We start from the raw sequence: 17,373 nt of genomic DNA on the forward strand, positions 1-17,373 counted from the left end.
GTCAGGCAGTGATTTAAAAGTCTGTGTGTTTCTTTGATCATAATACCTAGCACTTTTTCAGAGAGTTTACTAACATTAATTACTCCTCACCACATTTTCATGATATAATATCAACAGCTGCATTTTGTCTTCATTGGTTAGGAGGCGTAATGAGGGAGTTAAATGATGGCTTATATCTGGAAAGGAGTTGGAGGAATATCTAGTTTCTAAAGCTTGCATTTACAGTACATCATGAAGAGCTCCAGCTTTGAGAAAAGACAAACCCAGGTTCAAATTCAAGCTCTGTCACTTAATATATCTATGTGACCCTAGGCAAGACACTTACAGTCTAAGCCTCATGTTCTCCATCTGAAAAAGCGAACATGTCCTAGATTGCAAAAATGGGCCCAATTGTTCATCATTTCTCATACCTATACCTTTTGCCCTGCTCTTTTCCAGTGCTCTCTACAGGGATGGAATGACTTATTTAACATCCTTACATTTAACTATGTGACTTGCTTTAACCAACACGTCTGAGATAGTAACAGACATGTTGCACAAAGAAGGTTGAAATGGACTTACGCAATTAGGCTCGCTCAGAGCTTGCAGTTCTCCACTCACAACAGAACACGTCCAGCCCAGGCCATTGGAGGAGGAGATACAAATGGAGGAGCTGGATTGCCCTATTTATCCCAGCCAAGGCAGGCTAGATCAGTCCTCAGTGAGCCAAATCCTACATGTCATGCGCCAATCCAGCCAAGACTGGCAGATCTCTTTAGCCAATCACCCCATGTGTATAAGCAACAAATAGTTATTTTCGCTTGCCACTGAGGTTTTGTGGGGTTTTGTTACGTAACATTGCTGTGACAATAGATAACTGATACACGATGGTAGTACCCATCACATACATGTCAGTGTGAGAAGATGCATGTAAATCACTTAGTACAGAACCAAATGATAATTATAACAATACAAGTGATAATAGGTACTGTTATTTTGGAGAAAGGATTACAGAATATGCAAAGGTATTGGCACTTCATCTGTGGATCCTGAACAAGACCTGTCTCATTGAAAAGTTTTTACAAAATCATACAAGTTTACTTCTAGTTTTTGCAAAGAACCAGGCAGATGGTCCAGCTGTATTTTTTAAGCTTGTGAGTATCCTGGGATCTGTTCTTATAAGTAAAACAGTTCTTTTCCTTCTATAAGATTTACCTTGTAAAGATTCAAAAATACAAAACAAAGAAGGTTCAAAAATACAAAACAAAACAAAACCAAAACACCACACACAGAGTAGAGACAGACGTTCAAATTCATGACCTACTGAGGGAAGCCAAAGGCTAGCCTCATGAATAGACCCGAGTTACAGAGTTTTGCTCCAGCGGAGGCCTGGGCACGGAAGAACAATCCTCATCCTTTGGGTTCTTTTCCTATTTGGGAAATCTTCTTGAAATAGTTCAACATAATGGTGAAGTAATGTGGCTCTAGAGTTTAAATTCTGGTTCTGCCCCTTACTAGCTCTGCCATTCGAGCACATTAAACTCTGCATACGTTAACTCACTCCTTAAGTGGGAAAAAGAACAGTAGCCACCACAGGTTGCTGCCAGGATCACATAATAGCTGCAAAGCCTTTTACAGCCGTGCCTGGCACACAATAAAGTCAGTAAATATCAGCAATTACTAGTTATTCTAACAGATGAGTCTGTGTTCTGTCAGCTCCATTTCTAACTATGCTGGAGAGTGCTGCTATCTAAGCCAGGTGAGCCTAATTGGCCTGGATACAAAACAGCCCATTAGTACTGAACTATCTATACCCATCCTAAGTACAGAACAAAAACTGACTCTCAGATTTTATACTCCAAGGTGAGGGAAAGCCACACTCATGAGAGAGAAGAAGGTACAAGGCCTAGATGAATGCCAAGAGTGATGTTTCTCAGCGGCTCCCAAGCTATCTCACCTAGTTCTCATCAGAGTTATGAGAAAGAGTCCAAAGTGACTTCTAACTTTGCACTGCAGTTCTGTCCATCAGCACAAAGACAAATCAATGCTCTTCACCTAACCAACCAGTAGCATGAATAGACAAGTGACTTGCTCTCTTTTAGACACCAACGTTCTTCCTTTTCTGGCTGTTTCTCTTACTACTCCAGTGAAATTAACCATGGGAGCCATAGTCTACTCTGAGAGTTGCTGTCCTCCTTAGGAAAAGGAGATCAGGACAGAAGCCAAAGAAAGTCTTACCCTCTCCTTCATGGAGGCACTTCTTCCATATCCTCTCCTAAATACTCTTCCTCCATATCATCCAGGAGTCAAGGAGTTGCTACTTCATTCCATCACGGTTTTTATGAATGCTTCTCTATTGTAGCCCCAAAGGCTGCTGAGCAGGTCAGGACATTAATTACATTAGCCCCAGTGCCACCATCAGCCCCTGTTCTCTTTCTCCTCTTGGATCCTGCTCAGTTATGCTATCCAACCAAGCAGGGTGAAAAATAAGCACCAGATGAAAATATAGACCAAATAGTACACCAGCACTGTAAAATTCCTGAAACTGACTGCCACCTTGTAAAAGTTAACAATACAAACTTTCTCCTATTATCAGTTCAATCTGTTGCTGCTACAGAGAAATTTCAGTCCAAAATTCTGCCCTACCCTATTTCCTTCTACTGACTCAGTTCCAGGCAGAAGAGATGGTATTTGGGCCTATGGGTAGAATCTGCACACTGGGCCATCTGCCAGTATAATTGGAATAGAGCCTTAGCACCTCCAAAGTTTGATCATTTCAACCCTAAGACTCTCATTTCCCTCTTTTCTGAAATACCTAAGGGTCAACAGAACAAATGAGAATATCACAGCACCAGCCTTAATCCCACAAAATTCAAAAGCACAAACAAATTCCCAGTAATAACCTAAACATTGATTTCCATCTGAGGGCAGTTACCAAGCAAAAGATTGCATTTCCCAGAACATATCCCAGACGCTTATTGCTATTGCCAGCTACAGACCATTGTGAAGATTTGGCATTATCCAGGTCTGCAAGGAAACAAACAAAAAAAAGAGAGCAAGAGAGAGAGAAAAAGGCCTCTTCCTTTAGATTTCAGGATGCCAGTGACTTTGTACCAACTGTTAGAATTCCAGCCTTGGAAAGCCAAGTTCATGGGGAGAGAGAAATCATGTATCAAGACACGAATTGTGTGGATAACTACTAAGAACCTGCTGTATAAAAATATAAATAAAATTCTAAAATTTTTTTTAAAACACCCGACACAAATTGTGACACTGTGTGCTCCTTGCCATGCTTTGCCTGCACAACCGAGCTTATATACACAATTAAAATGGCAACTTAAAAATAAAAGGATGAAAGATGTTCTATAGCCCTCATTGCTAACTCTGCTGTTGCCAAGAGTAAACAGCAGTGAAAAGATAAATCCATCAGTATTTGAATTTAAATGTTAAAATAATAATAAAGCTTATGGTCTCGCTAAGGTTAGTTTATAATAAAAATAACTTCTTGAACCGGAAAACTTATCTGGTTTCTTTCTTCCTTTCATTATCCACTTAATGACTGAAGTTATTATTTCCATGGTGGTCTCCAAGCCACACTTGGTTTCTATGTAGATTGGCATATCACCTCCAACAATTTCACCAGCTGCCTTTTCCTCTCAAGAGAATATGATTAAAATATTAATCCAGCTTCTGGACTAATCTAGCAAAAAGCAAAAAGTTATATAAATCAATCTCTGCACAACATTTTCCTCGCTCTGAAATGTGCAATGTGTCCTCGTTTTATTTGTGATGCCTCCACAGGAAGGTTAGGTACTAGCAAAGCAGATCTAAAATGTTTACCTCTCTGCCCCTCTCCTGCTTTGTCCTCCTGACTTCTCAAACCTGGAAATGGGAAACTTTGAGCCCCAGTCTGAATGAGAAGAGAAGAGCTGGAGGAAATCGCCAGGGGTCTAAGTCACGCTACCTGGGCCGCCCAGCTGCCTGGCAGCGATCTGCCAAAGCGCCCAGAGATAGAGGGCACGCTCCGCCAGCCGACACGGCGCTCTCTCGGCAGTGATAATACGCACGTTTGTCCTGCTGCCTGGAAACCATCCAGAACTGCAAATCCATCACTTCGCAAGCATTGACCGAAACCGCCCCTGGGCCTAGCATCGGGCTAAATCCTTGCTTTTGAGGAGATTACAATCTAATTACCGTAATTAGACACCAATTGAGTATTGAACTATGTGACACTAAGTAGGAATTTGAAGAAAATGGTCATTGTGGGCTGGAGTCATTGGCAAAGATTTCATGGAGCCTCCAAGACTTTGAAGGGAAGAGTAAAGTAATGCTTGAGGTTGATGAAGTTGATAAAACGGGCTTAGGATAAAAAAAAAAAAAAAAAACACCGTGTGGAGTCTCGGTCTTACCTGAGGAGGAAATCCACCAATAAAGGTGCCGAAGGCACGCTGGGTTCCCCGGACTGTTGTGTCAGCAGAGCTCATCACTAAGAAAATGGGTTTCCTCTCATCTCAGGAAGAAATTTCATCCTTCCTGAAACTCTTTCGCATTTGAATCAAGATGGTGACGTTGTTGATAGAAAAATCAAGCTGACATCCTTAAGTTACTTAGGCCTCCAATATAGAAATGTCTTTGAAAGAAATGGCTTTCTAGCAATGCCAGTTCAGACTAGATTAAAAGTTGAAAGTACTTTCCTGTGAAGTCAGGGCTACTGACGGAGGAATAGGTCTTTTTCCAAAGGGCACTAACAGTCAAGAAAGATCATTAGGGCTTCCCTGGTGGCGCAGTGGTTGAGAGTCCACCTGCGTATGCAGGGGACGCGGGTTCGTGCCCCGGTCTGGGAAGATCCCACATGGGAGCGGCTGTGCCCGTAAGCCATGGCTGCTGAACCTGTGCATCCGGAGCCTGTGCTCCACAACGGGAGAGGCCACAGCAGTGAGAGGCCCGCGTACCGCAAAAAAAAAAAAAAAAAGAAAGAAAGATCATTAGTAGTACCTGCTAGGACTAGGATTGGAAGGATCAAGCCGTAGAATTCTGTTCCACTAATTTTCAAAAGTCATACTGTAGGTTTCAGTCTCAGTAATTAATAAAAATAGCAAGACTTTGTTTCTTATGTGCCCTTAATTAACTTTGCATTAATCTGCATATTTTAATTGAACTACGTGCATTACATGACAAAATGTCTCTGGAGAAACTCTGGTTTCTCCAGTTCGTCCCATGATTAATGACAGATGAGGTGGACAGGGGTGAAAGCATTTTTCAATATGGCTAACCTGATTTTCCAAGAGAAAAAAGCTGTCAAGGCCCATTTTCTCCCTCATGCTTAGCTAAATTGCTGACTGAATCAACTAGTGTAATGGGTTAATTCTGAAATCTTATCTCTAATTATTGTGTAAAACTGAAATGCACCTCTGTATCCTTTTGGGGAGGATTTTTTTTAATGGCGGAATAACAATCATTTCATTCCAAGTTCCCATCTGCAAGTCAGGTTTTCCATAAGGCAGACAGGGGCCTTGCTGAAACTGATGTTTCTGAATAGTTTGTCTACACTCCAGCCTGGGAACAGAATGCAAAGTGGGCTGGGGTGGAAATAAGAGCTGGGCTTTCTGTGACCTTTCTGGAAGGTCAAAGGAGGTGTGACGTTCACTCAGCTCTGTGCTGTAAGGAACTCAGGTCTCTCTTCCCCATTTAGAGACTTTAACGTGGGCCTGGTATCCACCATTCGTTCCCACAATTGCCAATTGTCAAGGACCATCTCAGAAGTTTCTAGGAACGGGTATAGGCTGCAGGCTCAGAGAAGCTGCTTCTCAGCCACCACCAGCTGGGAACTAAGTTTGCTGTGCTGGACTCCTCCAGACCAGCAACTCCAGCACTTTGCAGCAAACACACATGATGAATGGTATATGGACACACACCCGTGGGTGTTCCCAGGATCATGCACAATTCCCTGAATACTGGCTTTGACCCCACCCTTTCTCCAAAACCAGAAAGCATGGCACAATACTAGATGAGAGAGAGTATAATTGGGAAAGGCTTGCATCCACTCTAAGGTACGCTTCGAACAAAAATAAATAGTTCAGAGATGTCAGCACATCATTAAGAAAAAAACGGATTGAAACATTTCACAGAGTTGCGACACCACGTTGAGAACTGCTGCCTTTGACACGAAGCTGCCTGGGACACCGGACACTTGTCACACAAGCTGACAGCAACCTATCAGTCTCAAGGGCTACGCTGACTGGCTGTCTATCACCCTGCTGCCCTTTCTCCATACAGAATAGACGCACACCTATGATTGTACAGAGTGATGATTAAGAGCATGTACTTCTGTATATAAAATAGATAAACAACAAGGACCAACTATATAGCACAGGAAACTATATTCAATATCTTGTAATAACCTATAATGGAGAAGAATCTGAAAAAGAATAGATATAAATATTAGATATACAGAGATATATCTGAATCACTTTGCTGTATACCTGAAGGTAACACAACATTGTAAATTAACTACAATTCAATTTTTTTCAGTGGTTAAAAAATAAAATAAAATCTAGGAAAATAAATGTGAAAACCGAAACCTTTAAAAAAAAAAAAAAAAAGCACGCACTCTGGAGACAGCCTGCCTGAATTCAAATCCTAGCTTCACATTTTTTTGCTCTTCATTAGGGCTGTTCACAAATACTCCCATTCTCCTCCTCCTGACGTAGATAGTGGCCTACATTTCCTGCCACCTTGAAGTTGGGCGTGTCTGTGTGACTGACTTTAATTCCTATGTGAGAAGTGATGATTCACTTCTGGGAAAAAGTCAGTAAGCTCTCCCTACTCAAGTGGCCCATGGTCCAGCAGTATAGGACTCATCTGGAAGCTTGCTAGAAATGCAGAATCTCAGGCCCACCCCAGACCTCCTGACTCGCGATGTGTACTTCACAAGCTCCCCTGGCCATGCACACGCACATTCGAGTGGGAAGCCCTGCTCCAAAGCAAGAGCCCTGCTCACCATTTGCTCATCTCCCTGCCACCGTGACTGATGATGTCCCAGATGGTGGCCTAAGCCCTTGGCTGACCTGAGATGGACAAGAAGTAAAGCACGAGAGAATCAAAGCTTTGTTCTAAGCCACTAAAATGGGAGGGCTGTTCCTGTGGCATAAACAAGCCTATTCTGATACAATCACTTAGTGCTCTGCAACCCTGGACAGGTTACTTAACCTCCCTGTGCCTCAGTTTCCTTGATGTAAAACGCAGATGATAACAGTACTGATTCTTAGGGTTGATGTGAGGATTACTGAGGTAACATATGAATAGAGCCTGGCACACATTCAAGGCAAATGTTAGCATCTACTACTGACACATTCCATGCCCACAACTCAAATCTTGCCTAGTGATGTGTGATTCCTCAGTGACAGTAGGATCAGAACCTTTGCCCCCTGGCAATCCCCTACCCCAAACCACTCACACTCCAGGACAAGTATGAAATCCCTCACATCAGAAAGAGAATGAAAAAGGATTCCTTCTCGGAAAGAAGTAGGGAATCTTTGTAACCTGGCCCAAGCATTCCTGGCCTGGATCTTCACATCACTGCCTTTCCCCTATTCTAATATCGCATATGCAGCCCTCACCCTCTCACCTGCCTTCCCAGATCCTTCCTGCCTTTCAGGGCACAGCAAGTGTCCCTCCTTCGCCATGAAGTCTGCCTCAAAGACTTCTTTACTATGCAATTTAGAATTAAGACATAGTATCTGTCTATTATGCATAAGGCTTTGTCCTGAGCTCAATGCTGGGTTAAAATACACACACACACACACACACACACACACACACACACACACACACACACTACCTAATAAATGTTTATTTTTTGTCTTTTCTAGCACCAAAGGGCTATCAAGCCTGTTCCCCAAGAAAACTGGCAAAGGCAGTGATGGGGATGGTATAGAGGTCGTTTCTGTTTAAGTCCTGCTTTTTCAAAGGGTCCAATAGATTTCTGACATTATAGTAAAAGTGATAAATACTTGATAACATTTTTTATATGATGATCATGAATAAAATGGGCTTTTTTAGTCTAAACCCAAATAAAATGATAAATTATCTTTTCTCCTTGCCACTCCCTTAAAGTATATGTAAGGAAACAAAATATTCTAAGCCAGGGTAAATATGTTAGTGTCCTGGATCTCTCTTTCATATTCATAAACCGACTTGAGAAAAGAATCATGGTACCGAAGCAATTCACCACAGCTGCGCAATGAACCACATGACTCAGTTCCAAAGTCACAGAACTTGAATAAGCACCTTAGAAATCCAACCTCAACATTTCATATTCTCTAGACCAGGGGGGGAGCAAACATTTTCTTAAAGGGCCAGACACTGGACATTTTAGGCTGTGGGAACCACAGGTCTCTGTCACTGCTACTCAACTCTGCCACTATAGCACAGAAGCAGCCCCAGACAATACAGAAACAAATGGGCATGGCTATGTTCCAGCAAAACTTAATTTACGGACAATGACATTTGAATTTCACATGTTCACGGGTCACTAAAATCTCCTTTTGATTTTTTTTCAACCATTTAAAAATGTAAAACCATTTTCAACATGTGAGTTGTTCCCAAACAGCCAGCAAGCTGGGTTTGCCGGCTCCTGCGGCAGACCCCCAAGTTCAAGTTCATGCTTCTTCAACCACGTCACAAAGTCTCCCTGGTAGTCATGGATACATGGTATGGAGCCCAGTGGTCACTTAAAAATCAGGTGAGAAATAATCCCATGAGCCCGTTTTTATTAGCTCAACTTGAAAAAACAAAGATCCTAAAGATGTCAAACTTTTGCCGGAACATATGCCAGTGTTACCACAAAAATAATGTCACCCATCACCCCTGTCCTCACCACACACAATTAACAGTTTACAGAGTAAGAAAGTAGTTGGCAGTTGTCTTCATAGATGAAGTCAATGTAGTCTCATTCCTTTGCCAAAAGGCAGGGAAAGCAGTTCCTGATGGCTCTCCTCCCCAGGGCTATTCAAGGCCAGTTGATGTAGAATGACTAGGAAGGACAAGCTCTGGCTTCAATGTGGATTTTTAACCAGGACTCTCACTACTTTAAAAAAAAATGTTTAATTTTTTTTCAAAAAGAGCCTTGGCTTTTGCTATTTTTACTGACAGTCGTTTTGAAAGTAGCAGTGCTTAAAACATTTTAAGTCTAGATATCTCTATGGAAACCCAAGAGAATTCACATTTTATGGCCAAATGACTACCTACTTAGATCCTCTCGGATCACTATAGGCCAACTGTGAAACCAGAAACATCTTAGACCTATTTTTCCAAAACTCTATCTTATCAGATATATAATTAAATTGATATAATTATTAGCTTTGCTGAGGAAAAGATTAGGAGGGAACTTATTTCTGAGGCTGCCTTCTGATTTTTAAGACATCCCTATTTAAAATATTATTAGGAAAAGAATTTTGTAAAGAATTTTATCAATTTTGGCAGACATAATAAAAGAGGAAGAACGCAATCAAATAATTTAACAGTTGCTTTGAAATATATGTCATTAATTTTCTTCCCCCTCCTTTCCATCAATGTTGAATACATTTTCTTTTAAAAAATGTAACAGTTCCTCTCCCCAGACTGCATATTCTTTGCAAGGGAGGGGAAGAAAAACAATAATTATTTGGCGAAGAAATCAGATAACACTTTAACCAGGTAACCAAAATTAACACCGCCAGCGAGGGACAGATGGCCTTTAGGGGCCTCCAGATGCGACACCCTGAGAAAAACATAACATCACCTAGAATGCATAACCTGAATCTAATCATGAGGAAACGCCATTATAAAAAAATAAAAGGGAGGTGGGGCAGAAGGGTTGTATTATTTTTAAAATGTCAATGTCACAAAAGACAAAGAAAGGCTGTGGAAATGTTCTAGAATAAAAGAAGCTAAAGATACATGAAAATCAAATGCAATATGTGACCTTAGAATGGATCTGATATTGCAGGGGGGTGGGGAAAATTCTCTAAAGGAGGTGAAGGGGTCAACAGACAAAACTGGAATACAAATGGTATATTAAAGTATTGTATCAATGTTAAATTTACTGACTTCAATAACGATACCATGATTATATGAGAATTATATACGAATGTATGATGTAAATAACTTTCTACTAAATGGTTCAGAAAAACATTGATATATATGTATTATATATATATTTATATACACATATTTTTAGAGAGAATAATAGATATCAAATGATAAATCTAAAGGTATAAAATGTTAATAGGTTTAAGGAATAAGGGATATATAGGTATTTCTGCAACTTTTCTCTAAGTTTGAAGTTATTTCCAAATGGAGTTTAAAGAAAAATTAAAAGTTCTTGCCTACATTGGAGTTCTTGGCTATCTATTTTCTCTCCATGATATTCCAAATACAACACAGTAAGGGAGAGTGCCAAGTCACAAGAAAACACAGATATTTTAACATGATCATTTATCAGTGACTGAAGGTGCCAAAGCATTACACACAACCCTTTCTCAGCAGAGTCCGGTGCACAGACCAGTAAACATTGGGTACTCCAGCAACTTAGATGCAATCATTTCCCACTAATTTCTCCAAACAAGGTTGTGATTTTAAAACCTCTGTGCATCCCACAACTTGCAGAATTATGTCATACACAAAACAAGCCTCTCAGCTGGTCTCTTTGACACACTCCATCAGTGTCAATCAATGGGATTCAATCTTTCTAACTGCAGCATTTCAATATTTTAAGCCACGTCTAAGTAGCTAGAGAATGTGCCACTCAGGAAGCAGGATCACCTCATCATACATCCTCAATTCCTCACCACCACTGCTTAACTGCTGTCAAAATCCCGCAGCCTTCACATCTGTGAGCCCACAATGGTCCTGTATCGGTGCTGGAGGTGCTGACCTCCCATCTTCAGTACTCCATCCAAACTGATTGTTCCCTGAAGCAATGGAGGGAACTGTGCCTAAGACCAAAAATTTAGGAGACATTATTCTATAAGTTGATCACTGGAAAGAGAATCAAAAAAGTAATAACCAAAATTAAAATTTTCAGCCATCCTTAGGAATTTGGAATACTTACCCATTCTCCAAAACACAGCAAAGACAGAACATATGTATAGTGGTAAGTCTTTTCTGTCCTTCCCTCTTTTTAGTTTTATTATTTTCTTGATCCTTTTAGTAGTGACTATCTCTGGGTTAAAATACCCAGGTACTATTTGGCTTTGGCTTTTTATCCCAGATATTCTCTTTATTATTAATTTTTCCCTAAATTTCAATCAATAATTTTATTTAACAAATATTTACCAAGAACCTACTTGACAGAAGATGCTTGGCTGGACTTAAAGGGTGGTACTCCCCAGAAAAAAGTTCCCAAGGTTTTTATCTACCAATAATCCCCAAGAAAATGACACGAAGACAATAAGTGCAATGAAGTCTGCTTGCAGAAAAGCATAAGAAGCAGAAATGAATCATGACCAATGGCAAAAAGGAATAACCTAGTCAAAGCACTACAATTTAATGAGAAGATCATTTTTTTAAAGTAGGTGAAATTGAAGGGAAGGTACATGTAAATTATTATAGATTTAAAATCATGCATATTCTTTTCCATAAAACTTCTCAAATGCAGATAAAAACACACATGTACAAAACCAAGCAATTATAAATCCTCTGAAGCATGTAACTGTGATTAACTGCTACTCTTGGCAATATAAAAATACTTTACCACAATTACATTCCAGCCTGTAATGTAATTCAAAACAAACAAGTCAGAGACATCGCTCAAATGGCAGAACCAACAAATACAGATGCTTTGCATCAAGGAAATAAATCCACTGAAGAAATGCAACTGAGGAGCTGCCCTCCAGGGCCTGGAGCTGGGCTTCTGGTGGAACAGCGAGGCCCTCTTCTGGGCAGAGGCAGAGCGTTCCGGCATGGCTCTGCAAAGCTGCAGTTCATCAGAGGCAACCCCTGCCACAGTCAGGAAGCATGGATACCTGGGACTTCCTGCTGTGGATACCCTTTGAGGGTTGTGCTGACACTTTCACATTTTAGTTTTGCTTTTTGTTTTGTTTTGTTTTTTGCAGCGCCGCACGGCATGTAGGATCTTAGTTCCCTGACCAGGGAAGGAACCCTTGCCACCTGCAGTGCAAGTGAGGAGTCTTAACCACTGGACCTCCAGGGAAGTCCTTTTACATTTTGGATTTTAAATTCTAAATCTGGATTTTTATGAAGAGAAATAACTGTGCTTGATTTCAGATGAAACTAACCATAATTCTGCAACCAGCATTCCCACCACCAAATGGCACGCCCACCCCTTCTACCCTGTTCTGTTTCTTTTTGCCATAATTTTTTTTTTTTTTTTTTTTTTTTTTTTTTTTGCGGTATGCGGGCCTCTCACTGTTGTGGCCTCTCCCGTTGCGGGGCACAGGCTCCGGACGCACAGGCCTAGCGGCCATGGCTCACGGGCCCAGCCGCTCCGCGGCATGTGGGATCCTCCCGGACCAGGGCACGAACCCGTGTCCCCTGCATCGGCAGGCGGATTCTCAACCACTGCGCCACCAGGGAAGCCCTTGCCATAATTTTTATCACCCTCTAACATACTGTGTAATCTGTTATGTTCATTATCTGTCTCCTCCTGCTAGAATATGAGCTCCATGAGGGCAGGATTCTTTGTTTTGCTCCCTGCTTCAGCGAACGAACAGAGCCTAACACGGTATAGTTGCTCAATAACAAAGAAGGAGTTGTCCATTTATGCATTTCTTTTACTGTTAAGACTATTCATCTTCAAAGAAGGCATAAATAAGATTTTACAATAACAGTATGCTGTAATTTTTAAATGATACTTAAGCACTTGTTTTAACAGTACGTATTTTCTCTAAATGCTTTATAAAAGCAAAACCCTGCTCTAAGGACCATAGAATCACGGTCTATACGTATATGATTCATATACAATTTCCAAGGAAGTCACATCCTGCCCCCCACACCCTGGGAGAACATAGTGGCTGCCAAGAATGAAGGGTTTGATTCTGAAAGGCCAGGCCTAGACCAGGTGTCCACAGGGCAACGCGCTCCATGCAGACACACCAGGCAACTGAGTCCAGATACACACACCCTCTGAAAGTCAGCACTTTCCTGGACCGAGCACAACGATTTTGGCAGGAAGACCAGGCACTGCTTACTAATTTCTGAAACGTCAATCTTTAATTTTTCCCCTTCTTAAAAATGTTCTTCCAGCTTGTGGAAAATCTAGAAGTTGTTTGCAGTTGTCAGACTTTTTAAAAGTGCTAATTTGTTCCCTTAACAGAGCAAATGATGAAAAACCATTTTCCCATGGATCAAGGACAATATATAAACATATGGTTCAACAGTGTCAACAGCTTTCTGTCCAAGAATGTCGTCCAGGAGCATAAGTCTTTCATTAGAACAAGTTCAGGATTTCTGACATTCCTTTTTCCGAACCTTTGATTTTGGTGCTGTGAAAAGAATTGAAAAGAAAAAGAGAAAATGAAGAGGTAGGCCCGTGCAGACTCTCTTCATACTGATTTAAGTGAAGTACATACATACAGTAGCGGAAAACTGACCATTTGGATTTTCTTGTTTGTAGAAGGTCTTTAACATCTCCACTGCTTCCTCAGCCCGATATCCAGGGATGCACTGATGAAACGAGAAAGCTGAGAATGAATGTAGGCCTAGGAAAATGTGTATTGTATCCCACAAAAACTGCAATATATACATAATCATGTAAACACATTTCCAATGTTAACACGTCTTGTGGATATTAGTAACATGGGTAAGGAAGCATATTTCCAAAAAAAAAAATAGACATATGGTCTCAAACATCTCTCTCGATCAACTAATTATTATTTCTCAACCAACTACTGTGTGATCATACTACAAATCACTAGCTATGTGATCTTGGGTAAGATACTTAAACTTTCTATGCTTCGGTTCCCTCATATGTAAAATACAGGGAATTATAGCAATTAACCCAAAAGGATTTTGTGAGGATTAAATGAGATTAGATAATATAACCCCTGTTAAATACCTGGCATATCATTAAGTGCTCACTAAGCACTAAGCTATTTTTATCTGCTGTTCTTTACTGGTGGCCCATTAAGTGTTTGATTCTATAGAGCTAGGGTTGGCAGTCCACAGCTAGAAATGGTCAGCTAAGAATGGTTTTTATACTTTTAAAGGGTTAAGAAATAAATAATATGTGACAGAGGTGTAAGTGGCTCACAAAGACTAAAATATTTACCCTCAGGCTCTTTAAAGAAAAAAAAATCAGTCGATCCTTACTACAAAGGATTTTTTTTTTTAAGTGTTCAGTTTGTTCTATCTTTGGTAGATTCCTTCAGAGAAGTGATCAACATGTGAAAGAATAAGAAATTGTGCTAACAGCAGGGGGATGAAACTTAAACTTGCCTTAACGATAGAGAATATTTTAAAAGAGCGAGCAGATCATCTCAGGGAAAGAGTAGGAATAGGCTTAGGTTGTGAGTGAGAAAACGAACTGATGGGGGTGGGGTGATTATTAAGGGAGTACAAGGAAAGAAATTAAAGCAATAAAAATGAAGTCAAAATATATAGGGCTTTGAAGGAGTTTGGACTTGATACGCTGCCCCCTTTGGAGATGCACGAAGTGATGCAATGAATGGAGGAGATTCCAGGGCATCTTCCATCTGGAAGCAGTGCCCAGAAGGGGAGGCAGCCAGCACTGGGCCGGCGAGTGTGGTCCACTGCTCAAGATGAGCCTCCCTTTCTCTCGTGCTTCAGCTGGCTCCTGCCTGGGCCCACAAAGCCTGCATAAGCCTTCCCCACCAAAACAACCTGCTACAAGTTTGATGTTTTTGGATTCCACATGTAAGGGAGATCATAGAGTATTTGTCTTTCTCTGGCTTATTTTGCTTAGCATAACATCCTTGAGGTCCAGCCATGCTGTTGAAAATGGCAGAATTTCCTTCTTTATTTATGGCTGAATAATATTCATATATATATATATATATATATGACCAAATATACAATACTTTCTTTATAGAAACAGAGTAGAATGGTGGTTGACAGGGGCGGAGGGGGTGGGGGAAATGGGGAGACTTTGGTCAAAGGGTACAAACTGTCAGTTATAAGAAGAATAAGTTCCAGCATGGTGACTATAGAGAACAATACTGTATTGTATGCTTGAAAGTTGCTCCGAGAGGGGAGCTTAAGTGTTCTCACCATAACGTAATAACAACAACAACAACAAAATAGTGGTTATGTGAAGTGAAGGATGTATGAGCTAACCCGATTGTGGTATAAACATTTTGCTAGATACATGCATCAAATCATCACACTGTACATCTTATAATCACACAATGTTGTACGTCAATGATATCTCAATAAAACTGGAAAAAAAAATAAAAACCAATAATCTTCCTTCTACCCTGTCCCCCACACAAGCTGATACCCTGCTCCTCCCAGAGAACATTCCCAAATCGTGGCCGTCACTTTTACGGCTCTCTGTTCCTCCCCAACCCTACCCTCACTGGCTTGTGTCGCCAGGATTGCCCTCTTAGATATCTCAAGGGCCCCTACTGACCAAAACACTGGTCTTTTCACTCTCCTCAACTCTCTGCAGTCGTGGAGACGACCGGCTACACTTGCTTCTCTTTAGAAGGGCCTACCAGGCCCAACCATAACCTTACTAAACCTACTAATCTACATCACAATAACTTTCACCATGTTCATATTATTTATCCAAAACTCAACTACCACTACATTATCACTGTCTCGAACATGGAACAAAATACCTGTCATCGCAACCCTCACCATACTCACCCTACTCTCCCTGGGAGGACTCCCGCCACTTTCAGGATTCATGCCCAAGTGAATAATTATCCAAGAACTAACAAAAAATGATATCCTTATTATACCAACATTCAGAGCCATTACAGCACTACTCACCCTATATTTCTATATATGCCTCACCTACTCCACAACATTAACCCTATTCCCCTGTACAAACAACATAAAAATAAAATGACAATTTCACTCCACAAAACGAATAACTCTTCTACCAACAGCAATCGTAATATCCACAATACTCCTACCTCTCACACCAATGCTCTCCGTTTTACTATAGGCGTTTAGGTTAAATCAGACCAAGAGCCTTCAAAGCCCTAAGCAAGTACAATTTACTTAACTCCTGCCCAATAAGGATCGCAAGACTATACCTTACATCAATTGAATGCAAATCAAACACTTTAATTAAGCTAAATCCTCACTAGATTGGAGGGATACAGCTCCCACGAATTCTTAGTTAACAGCTAAATACCCTAGTCAACTGGCTTCAATCTACTTCTGCGGCGAGAAAAAAAAAAGGCGGGAGAAGTCCCGGCAGGATTGAAGCTGCTTCCTTGAATTTGCAATTCAAAATGATTATTCACCACAGGATTTGGCAAAAAGAGGGTTCAACCTCTGTCTTTAGATTTACAGACTAATACCTACTCGGCCATTTTACCTATGTTCATAAACCGCTGACTATTCTCAACTAACCACAAAGACATTGCCACCGTATATCTATTATTTGGTGCCTGAGCAGGAATAGTAGGCACTGGCCTAAGCTTATTAATTCGCGCTGAACTGGGCCAGCCTGGCACACTAGTCGGAGACGACCAAGTTTATAATGTGCTAGTAACAGCCCATGGCTTCGTGATGATTTTCTTCATGGTCATGCCTATCATAATTGGTGGGTTTGGAAACTGACTAGCTCCCTTAATAATTGGAGCACCTGACATAGCTTTCCCCCGTATAAACAACATAAGCTTCTGGCCACTCCCTCCTTCCTTCTTATTACCAATAGCATCCTCAATAGTTGAAGCCGGTGCAGGCACAGGCTGAACTGTATATCCCCCTTTAGCTGGAAACCTAGCACATGCCGGAGCTTCAGTCGACCTTACCATCTTTTCTCTACACCTAGCCGGCATATCCTGAATCCTCGGAGCTGTTAACTTCATTACAACTATTATTAACATAAAGCCTCCTGCTATAACCCAATACCAAACACCCCTCTTCGTATGATCAGTCCTAGTCACAGCAGTATTACTCCTACTATCACTACCCGTTCTAGCAGCTGGAATTACCATGCTATTCACTGACCAAAACCTAAACACAACCTTTTTTGATCCTGCAGGAGGGGGAGACCCAATCCTATACCAACATCTGTGTTGATTCTTTGGTCACCCCGAAGTATATATTCTAATCCTACCTGGCTTCGGAATAATTTCACACATTGTAACCTACTCCTCAGGAAAAAAAAGAACCTTTTGGGTATATGGGAATAGTCTGAGCCATGATTTCTATCGGGTTCTTGGGCTTTAATCGTGTGGGCTCATCATATATTCA

General features: G+C 40.9%; 1 protein-coding gene across 2 annotated transcripts in view; it reads right to left on the reverse strand.

The window, feature by feature from the left end:
- Positions 1–12,368: 12,368 nt before the first annotated feature.
- ADAT2 (adenosine deaminase tRNA specific 2) overlaps positions 12,369–17,373 on the reverse strand; it is a 34,477-nt gene continuing 29,472 nt past the window's right edge. Inside the window, exons 5-6 of one of the 2 annotated variants that reach the window (XM_059083300.2) lie at positions 13,572–13,644; positions 12,369–13,463 (exon numbers count right to left, since the gene is read on the reverse strand). In XM_059083300.2, coding sequence (XP_058939283.1) covers positions 13,420–13,463; positions 13,572–13,644 — 117 coding nt within the window. In that variant the 3' untranslated portion in view covers positions 12,369–13,419. Of the gene's footprint in view, positions 13,464–13,571; positions 13,662–17,373 lie in introns of both variants that reach the window. The other variant, XM_067010925.1, reaches the window with a different exon arrangement.

This window comes from Kogia breviceps, chromosome 13, assembly GCF_026419965.1.
Source record: "Kogia breviceps isolate mKogBre1 chromosome 13, mKogBre1 haplotype 1, whole genome shotgun sequence".
NCBI classification, from domain to species: domain Eukaryota; kingdom Metazoa; phylum Chordata; class Mammalia; order Artiodactyla; family Physeteridae; genus Kogia; species Kogia breviceps.